Genomic DNA, 9861 nt, shown 5'->3' on the forward strand with positions numbered 1-9861 from the left:
CCCATACTGTAGTGCGGCGCACAATTGGCCCAGCGTCATCCTGTTTAGGATTTAGCCAGGGTAGGCGGTCATTGTAAATACGAATTTGTTCTTAACTGGTATCCCTAGTTCAATGAAAACACGGCAGGTGTATAAATACAACCAATTAGCAAGTCGTACATTTCCGAGTTCTGACTAGCACATGAAACTAGCAATAGTTTCACTTCTACTAGGAGAAGTACTGTTGAGCAATCATCGAGGGGGAAGCATGCTACAGGCTTTATGCTTGATGCCGAGTTCACTTGCTCGTCGAAACTAGAAAACTGGGACATTTTCGATTGTAGTTAATCAAGCTGCCTCATTCAACGATTTAGCAAACCAAAAAAGTCAGAGTTTTCTAGTTCCGACTACTATTTGAACGCAGCAATAGATTTCGGCTGCTGAACTTTGACTGGCTTCAAGAAGAAAACGAACAAAAACGTCACAAAATGTTGTTATATGCGCGAACTGTTTCGAGAGGGAAGCATGCTACAGGTTTTATGCTTGATGCCGGCAAGCCACCTCCTACCTTCCTGTGCATGCTTGATAAAATCTCTTCTGTGGAGATTTGGTTCCAAATATTGATTACTCCAGCAGACCTGACCTTTAGTGTGAAGTTCGGAAAAGGGTGAGAAAATAACGGCAAACGTAGAATATAGGCAATGAATTATACATTTATTTTCATAGCATTGTAATTGTGTAATAATGAATAATTAAACGAAGGGATGGGCAAAGTAAGGGACCTTTAATTGGGGATTCAGATGGTATTATCCAGCTGTGGGCAGCAGATGTGTAGTTGAAGGAATAAGCGCCTTTATCATGGGATAGGCTACGCTAGCTATTATAGGCTACATGATGTTGAAGCCCTTTGTTGCATTTAATTGGTTGCTAAATTAGGCAATGACGATTTATGATACTGTCACAATGTTTGTGGCTTCAATGTTCAAAACGGGAATTTGTTGATCTCAATAAGTTGTGGCTTAATAATTCATTTAATGACCGAAGTAGGCTACGAGAGAGAACGTTGTTTTAGCCTCATTACTCATGTGGTAGTTCGCTTGAACGGAAGACCTGTATGACCACCGCGGCTCGAACTACCGGCGGGAGTCTCTCATCGTTTCAGGCGGGGGAAGAGCGTTCCTCGTGCGTCTGCATCATTTGGTAGATGAGACGGAACCTTAGCTCTCGAATAGTCAATGGGGGGAAAGGAAAAACTCAGTGAAATGTAGAAAAACGTTGAGCGAAGCGGGTAAGAATCCGTCTTTTCTTTTATTCTCACATTCGGTCTAATTATTAGGTATAATTAAAAAAAAAACATATGCTAAGGCTATACAGACAGGATTTTAATATTCTTTTTGCCATAATGCCATTTAGAATATAGCCTATTATATTTGTTGGGCTATATTACACTAGGAAACATTGTGACAACGATCATTAATTTCCGAACTACTGCTTTTTAACTAATGCTTCAAAAACAATATTCACTATTGATGTTCAATGAGAGGATAAACTCTGTATATTTATGCTAACTCACTCTGCATACATGTTAAGATAAACTTAATTTTTTATCATGACACCCCTCATTACCCCTTGTCTATATTTGCTTTAGTTCAATGAGATCTCTTTGGGTACCTATAGCCAGGATATAATAACATAGAGTTGAGATAATGCCAATTTCAAGCTTCAACACACATTTAAGGGACTGTATGTATGGCTTCATGTGGTGGCAAATTCAATACATTGTTGCTGGAAGTGTCTCAATATGTCCATATAATACATTTGATAGTGTCTTAACTGTCTTGAATATTGCCAATTGCTTAACGTTTTGGAAGCCTTGTGTTTCACATACTAAAGATGACTAAGTAGGCTAATAAGTAGTTAATGATGTAGATAAACATGTGTGAAACAGTTAAGTTGTTTTGTACAGTATAGGCCTAATGGGTTTAAATCTGATTCTGGGGCATTAACAGCATGCTATGTTATAGTCTAGCACATCATTGAATTGATTCCAGTCATATTGATTCTTGTAGCACATTTTGTGACCAGATGTACTGTAAGCCTAACTTTTATTAGCCCATTCAATTGCATTGTTTGTTTATTTGATAAACTGTTCCCTCTAGATCACAAGCTCTACATTAGATCATCTGTACCATTGATGTAATGAGCCTTGGGGTTTTGTACATAAAGTTCAGACACATAAATAATCCTACATGAACCACCATCCATTTGGTAATTATGTTTTGATTAGGTCTATATCATCACAGAATCTGCAGTGTGACTGTCAACATATAATCATTAGAAACAACCCTGGTTAAGCGCCAGGCAGAAGTGGTTTATTCATGTTTGATTAGACAGAGACCTGTCTCTATCTAGCCTATAATCACATAGGGCCTTGAACTAAGTGATAATAATCATCCTAAGAACCTGGAGGCTACTTCATTTAGAAGAAAAGATCACTTCATTACTCACTGAATATAAATCTGTTGTGGTCCATCAAAGGTAGATGCAAAAACATGAGAAATATTGAATTTATCATCTCAAAGGTGCATTTATGCACAATGGGTGAATGGGAAATTACACCCTATAACAATAGTGTCAATGATGATGGGGATAATAATAATGACCATGTGTTATTTCATCTCAACTCAAGAGTTTGCTGTTGCTTTGACTGAAATTGATATTGTTAAAGTTAAAGAACATGGGTTGTCTTTGGAATGGAATGCTGATCTTATCCTGAATTGCTAGTTCCCAAAACATTCATTTAATCCTATCCAATTGCTCTCAGGAGCGATGTTGTAGCCTTGGGCTAAACATCCTAGTAATCAGTGCTGCTTCCTTCTCTTGACGTCCGCTCCCCCTTTCCCCCTTCCTATTTCCTGCACCTCAAGTCTTTCTTCATCCTTGGAATTGGAGTCCAGTCATATTGCACATCACATATTAGTCAGGAGGTGGCAGTGGGTTAAATACATATATCAATGGATACTGTACCAGTACCTATGCTGTAGGACAGCTGACCCTTTGACAGATGACTCCTCAAGCTATCAATTTTCCGCACAGGAGACATCTAGCTCTTGGATTGTGAGAGAGGAAGAAATATATCCATTGTGTATGCTACCCAGTTGAGGCGGCCCAGCAGGATTCTGTCCTTGACATTAAGTACCTTCTCATGTTTCATTCGGATGGCATGTCATTGACATGGTTATTGTCATGGAAATGTGCTGGAACGGGTTGTCTTTGGTATGGGGAGTCAAAATGATATCATGAGGCCTTTTGATGGTAACACATTTCAGCGTTCATCCATGCTGTTTGCTTGATGATATGGTGTTAATACATCGTTAGTTATGAATGCTAGTACTCAAGTAGACAGGCGGATACATTTGCATGTTTTTCAGTCACCGCCTCTTGAAGCTCTCTCATCATTCATTCTCCTCTGGTTTGCAATAGTCTACTCTAATAAATCGAATTTCAGTGCTTACACAAGCATCTCAAGATCCTTAACAAAGATGAATGAATACTGCAGTGATAGCCAAGGCTAAGTTTTGTTTTGACCAATTTAAAATATGTAGGCATATCTAGTCACTTACTATCTTATTTTTAAATTTATTTCAGAGTATATTGTGTGTGCACCAAAGTGGAACCCATTGAACCTATGTTATAGAAAGCAAAGATTACATTTCAAGATTGTTTTACATCAAAAAACACATTGATGGTTTTACTCCAAAAACACACTACCTAAAGTGGATCCTAAAGTAGAGTATTTTCCTGCTTCCAGCTATTTTCAGAGCAGGAGTTAACATGGTTGCAAAGACAAGTCCTTTATTTATCCTGGGTTTATTAAATAACTGCATTCACATTTGGGAAATCAGCTCAGTGAAAGATGTCATCTTATAAGTGTTGTTTTCTCTTTCAGACAGCAAACAAAGACTGCAATCAATGTTCCAGCCATTAATAAGAATACTGGTATCATGAAAACCCCAGCAAACTCAAACATACAATAAAGACACATTAGATAGTATATCATATTGAAGTGGAGGGAATCACCATACTAATACTTCTGGATCCCAGTCTACAAAATAAGTTCTGACTTCTATCATGGAGATGTCCCATATGAACAATAGTAGTCATCACGCCTGGTGGAAAGAGATGCCATGGGGCGACACAGACGAGTGCCCCACCTCCATGAGTGGCACAACCTTCCTGATAGTTGCCTACAGCGCACTGATTGGGGTGGGCCTTATCGGCAACATCTGCCTGGTGTTTGTCATCACACGGCAGAAGGAGATGAGGAATGTCACCAACATATTCATCGCCAACCTGTCAATTTCTGACATCCTCATGTGCATCGTGTGCCTGCCGGTCACCATCATCTACACCCTAATGGATCGCTGGATCTTGGGGGAGGCACTCTGTAAGGTCACACCCTTTGTCCAGTGCATCTCTGTCACAGTCTCTGTCTTCTCCCTGGTCCTCATAGCCATGGAGCGCCACCAACTCATCATCCACCCCACTGGATGGAAGCCTGTTGTGGGCCACTCCTACCTGGCTGTAGCCATCACCTGGATGGTGGCCTGCTTCATCTCTCTGCCTTTCCTCTCCTTCAACGTTCTCACCAACAGTCCTTTCCAGAACATTAGCCTCCCCTTCAATCCCTTCACGGACCACTTCATCTGTATGGAGCGGTGGCCCTCAGAGCACAAACGACTGGCCTACACCACCTCCCTGCTGCTCTTCCAGTACTGCCTTCCCCTCATCCTCATCCTGGTCTGCTACTTGCGCATCTTCCTGCGTCTCAGACGGAGAAAATACATGGTGGAGCGAACCAGGGACAACCGCCAGAAGAAGGCCAAGGGGTCAAAGAGGATCAATGCCATGTTGGCCTCCATCGTGGCAGTGTTTGCCCTCTGCTGGCTCCCGCTCAACATCTTCAACACCGTGTTTGACTGGAATCACCAGGCCATCCCATCCTGCCAGCATGACATCATCTTCTCTGCCTGCCACCTCACAGCCATGGCCTCTACTTGTGTCAACCCCATCATCTATGGCTTTCTCAACAGTAACTTCCAGAAAGAACTCAAATCTACCCTATACCGCTGCCGCTGCTGGGGGGCACCAGAGAGTTATGAGAGCTTCCCTCTCTCTATTGTCAGCACAGAGGTCACTAAGGGGTCAATCTTGAGCAAAGGATCGATCAGCATGAATGTATAGTCCCAACCCATTCAGACAGGGAGAGCGAAAGTATAGAACTTGTCATTGTCTTGACCATGCATTGAAGGTTGTCTTGCTGAGATTTTTGCTGGAGCAAGGGTTGACAGAGGTTGTTCAAATGATTCACATGTCAATGTTTTGTTTCTTAGCAATCAATGGTTGACCTCTTCAGTGGGAATGGAGAGAAATGTGAAAGTAAGAGAACACTGTGCCCCAACAGTCATTTTACAGTGTTTTCAATTAGGTATGTGCTTTTACACCATAGAGGAAGTCAATGATTTTATGACGGTGCAAAGGTCTTCTTCACTGCAAGCACTGTGGAGTAAAAGGTGTGCTTAACACCAACATAATATTGCAATGTATTATTTGGGTCTCTATAGAGCAGTAATATTCAAAGTTGGGGTGGGGTCGCGGGATTTAAAAAAAAAAATGCAACAAAAATGTACGATTAATTTATAGGACAAAATGTATGCACGCATGAATGTAAGTCGCTTTGGATAAAAGCACCTGCTAAATGGAATATATATATTTTTTGAGAAAGATCATTTGAAAAATAATATTGAATTGAGTTAATGTATTTATTGATTCTCTTAATTTTGATAAGAGAGATGGAAGTTAATTGAAAGTTATTTGTTGATGTAAAAATAGAAATGTACCGATTTTTAAGGCTGTCATTAGATTTGAGGTGTGGGGTCGCAGAAATTCTGGCCAAAAAAAGAGGGTTCCTGTTTGAAAGGTTTGAGTACCACTGCTATAGAGTGTAGCCAAATGTGTTGTCATGATAGTCAAACTTGCATGGCAGCACAAAAGTCTTTAAAATCGACTATAATTGAAGGACTTTTAAATTGACCTTCAACTCCTCTTGGGTTCCACTCACAAAGTCATGTTTGAATAATGTGAGATTTTCAGATTGTCCTTTTCTCACATTTTACTCCTGTTAATCCTGGATCATGGATAGCTACTGCTATAATTGTATTTTTATAGAATTCGCTATCCTTTCAACCCTCCTTTGTGCAATTCCTTCCCTCATGCAGAGACTCATGGAATATGCATGTTAAGGGATGCCAAGTGCTAACCACTTCCAATGGTTCATTCATGATATTGATGTGGGTTTAAAGGGATAGTTCTCCAAAAGCATGTGTTAATGATTTTCTTCATAGATAGGAATCATGTGATCTTTACACCGGCAAATGACTTGGCTAAGATCACACCATGTCAATAAAATCCTCATAACTGGTTTGTTTGTAAACAGACCCATGATGGAATAAAGTTATGGAATTTGTATTGAAACAAAACTTTGACAAGGACTGACATTGAAAACTAGTGATTTAAGGCACAGTACCTGTCACAGACATGTTTTGTACCCACCAATGTTTACTGCCAAATATATTACTGTGCTAGTGGCTGACTTTGATAATAAAATGTGCCATGCAGCAACCATACATCTAGGGCCATATAACAAAAGAGAAGGGGCAGTAAATGAATACACTCTGTACTCTGACAGCAGCACATGGAATAATATCCTACTGTATATCCTTGCTCTCTCACTGAGGTCCACTGAGTCTTTGTATGTACAGTAATAGATCTGGTGTGTAGTTTAGCCCTGTGTGGTGTGTATGGTACCTGATATGCCTCTTGTATTGCAATGTGGGATAATTGGTTTATAATATAAATGGGAATAAATCATTCCATCTGTTTACCCTCTAGTCTACTCTTGTAAACACATTTTCAGCCATTCCATTTGGCAGTTACAAGAATGATTATCCAATATGACCAAACTGTAACTCATTCATGAATGTGTGCAATATTTCCTTTTGCAGGTAAAATAAAGTTCAGTATGCCATATACAGTAAGTATTTGCAAATATCATGCCATGTTTTCTCTAAACATTTGTAAGCTGGCTGCCTTTTCTTAAAAATATATAATTCTCAGAACATTTCTAGGATGTTTTAATCATTTGAGGTCATCAATTTGGATAATTCAAATTTTGTCAGATACATATATTTAAATGTATGGCTCTGCTTAATTTTTTATCCAAAGTCTGAAGAACGTTCTCTGTTTACTGGGTAGTTAGCGATGAGCTTTTATAAGCCAGATAAAGTTTTGTACATTCTATGTATTCCTTTCTGCAGGGTTAATCTTTATCAACAAAAAAGTTAGAATGCCAAAAGATGTTACAGTAGTTTTACAGAAGATACATTTAAAAAAGTTGTATTTTATTGCATTTCATGTTTTTCTTTCTTCTTTTCTGTAGGTGCCCTTAGATATATCAAAGCAATGTCTGTCAGCATTTTCTCCTTTCCCCAATCTATTTCATTATGATTTAGAGTGAATCTTTCACAAAATAATACATTTGATTTTGTGGTGCACTCATATTTTCTACTACCTTAAATTGCAGCCCTGGTTTTACAGCAGTCTAGTAAATGCTATCCACACCCCAAAGGGAAAGTGTTTATGTTCTTAAACATGAGCAGACAATGTTGAAGTAAGACTGTGTGACCCATACCTGTAAATCAATATCATTACCAATGGGAAATGGTTGAGATCTGTATGTGAAAATATTTCTATTGAAGGTTGACTCTAATGAAACTGAAAGATCCACCCAAACTTATTGTTTTCACTTTTTGCAGGGTGCTATAGATAAGTGTCTTCCAAATAGATGAAAATAAACATGTATAGTGTGTTAATGACCATTTGTAGCCAAGCAGTGAAACTGTCACAAAACTATACTGTATCCATTTCTAATTTGTTTATTGATTCTTATTTGGTATATTTTTTTCTATTCTGTTTCCACTCCCTGTCACTCACTCACTCACTCACTCACTCACTCACCAAACACACAAATACAGTCAAGAATAAAAATGTCAGATCCTCAAGCATTCTATTCCTCCCCCTTACTTCTCTCACTATCAATCCCTCACTTATACAATACTTATGAGACAACATATGCTGTAAAAAAGCTAATTAATAAGTTGTTCATTATTCACAGATGAGAAAGCGGTCACATTCTGTGTTCTTCAGTGAGATATGATTACAGGGTTGAGTTTGACATTCTTTTTCAAGAGTCACATATTTTCTCCCAGAAACAGAAATCTGTATCAATTCATGGGTTTACTTTTCTTATCACTTATCCTGTTGGGGCCAATATAGATACTTCCAAATAAGCCGAATCTGCATTTGCCCTGTAAACAGTTTGCTCAGCTGATGATGTTTTCTGTGGACTGTCAAGAATAGTTATGGCAAATGTGTGTATGTTAAATTATAGGGTTATGTGGGTATTTTGAACCCAAGTAAAGTGATGAAACAAAACCACACTGTCCCTTTTCCTTATTGGAGCAGGTACACAACATATTCGTAAACACATGAGGAATGGGATGTAGGAAGTCTGCACTAGTCCACCCATCCTTAGTCTGAAACAGCAGGGATCACCCAGTCAAATGCCATTGGTTCAAATGTTAATGAATTCCCACCAATACCTCCTGTGGTCACAGAACAAAGTCACATTGGCCTGTGTGTAACCTCACTTCTGTGGAAGACAAATAGAGGGATTTGTAGTGTATTCTTTTTTGTTCTTGGCAGTTGAATAGGTCATATAAAGCAGCTCTGCCTCTTGAATTCTAACCCTGGTATTAGACATGCAAGAACGTGTACCTGCATTGAAACAGTCACCTGGGGCCATACTCACATATTGGCTCAGTCCATATTTACTAGTTCCTCCATGTTGCTTTTGAATTGTCCTAATGCCATATATTTTTTATTAGGCATTTCCTGATGCCCTTATGCCCTGGTTGCTCTGATAGCTTTAGTTGCTTGGGGAAAAGTGTGGCCAATAGATCTGTTATGACTAATGGAACACAATGACATTTGTAAGATAACCTTTGCCACAGAAATATTTTTCAGAGATCATCACACTCATCTCAAGATTATGCTATAGCAGAATGACTCATCTGTGTCTTTGTAAACACAATATCTTAATAAATCTCATATTTTAGTCAAAATTGTCTTGTCTCTTTGTGCTGTGTATAAGGGGTAATGACAGTTGAAAGCAGCTGCCACTTGATGAGTCTCATTTCCCCACACGGGTGGCATTTGACTGTGCAGGTCTTGGCCTTCATTTACGTACCTTGTATGGATCCCTACCCCCCTGTAACTGATCAGGAAAACTGGAAAATGAAATTACAGAAATCACAACCTGATTGCCAACCATTGTGCCACAGCACCTCGCCACTCTCGGTCTATACAACGCTCCTATTTTCTCATCTTTATTATATTTTCTCAGTTTCCCATGCAGAGTAAACCAGGCATGAATTTACAAAGCCCTGCAACCCTGCTGATTAATATATGTGGTGCTGCTGTCTATTGGTGATGTTTCCAACTCGAGAAGGTCTGCTGGTAACAACACTGGGTACCACCTGTGCTTTCAACACCAACACTTTTGTATACTGATAATGTTTCTATCTACATGGTAAAGAAAGGTCTCAGTCACCATAATGAGAAATAATACACACATTGAGTAAATAAAATAAACAGGTGAATTACAACAACTTTTGTCGTAATATTATCTAATCTTATTGGTAAAGTGCATTGTCAATGTTTGCCTTTATATTTAATCTGTGGCCTCTCCATCTGGCCTTTCCC

General features: G+C 39.1%; 1 protein-coding gene across 2 annotated transcripts; it reads left to right on the forward strand.

The window, feature by feature from the left end:
• The first annotated feature begins 280 nt into the window (after positions 1–280).
• LOC112248449 (neuropeptide Y receptor type 1-like) lies at positions 281–6920 on the forward strand. 2 transcript variants are annotated; one of them, XM_024417479.2, is made up of 2 exons: positions 281–646; positions 3929–6920. In XM_024417479.2, the coding sequence occupies exon 2, from the start codon at positions 4111–4113 to the stop codon at positions 5221–5223; it is 1113 nt and encodes a 370-aa protein (XP_024273247.1). In that variant the 5' UTR covers positions 281–646; positions 3929–4110; the 3' UTR covers positions 5224–6920. The 2 variants fall into 2 exon arrangements, with proteins under 2 accessions (XP_024273247.1, XP_024273248.1); XM_024417480.2 differs by lacking the exon at positions 281–646 and adding an exon at positions 681–1267.
• Positions 6921–9861: the final 2941 nt, after the last annotated feature.

The sequence above is a fragment of the Oncorhynchus tshawytscha genome, linkage group LG04 (genome assembly GCF_018296145.1).
Source record: "Oncorhynchus tshawytscha isolate Ot180627B linkage group LG04, Otsh_v2.0, whole genome shotgun sequence".
Classification (NCBI taxonomy): Eukaryota; Metazoa; Chordata; class Actinopteri; order Salmoniformes; family Salmonidae; genus Oncorhynchus; species Oncorhynchus tshawytscha.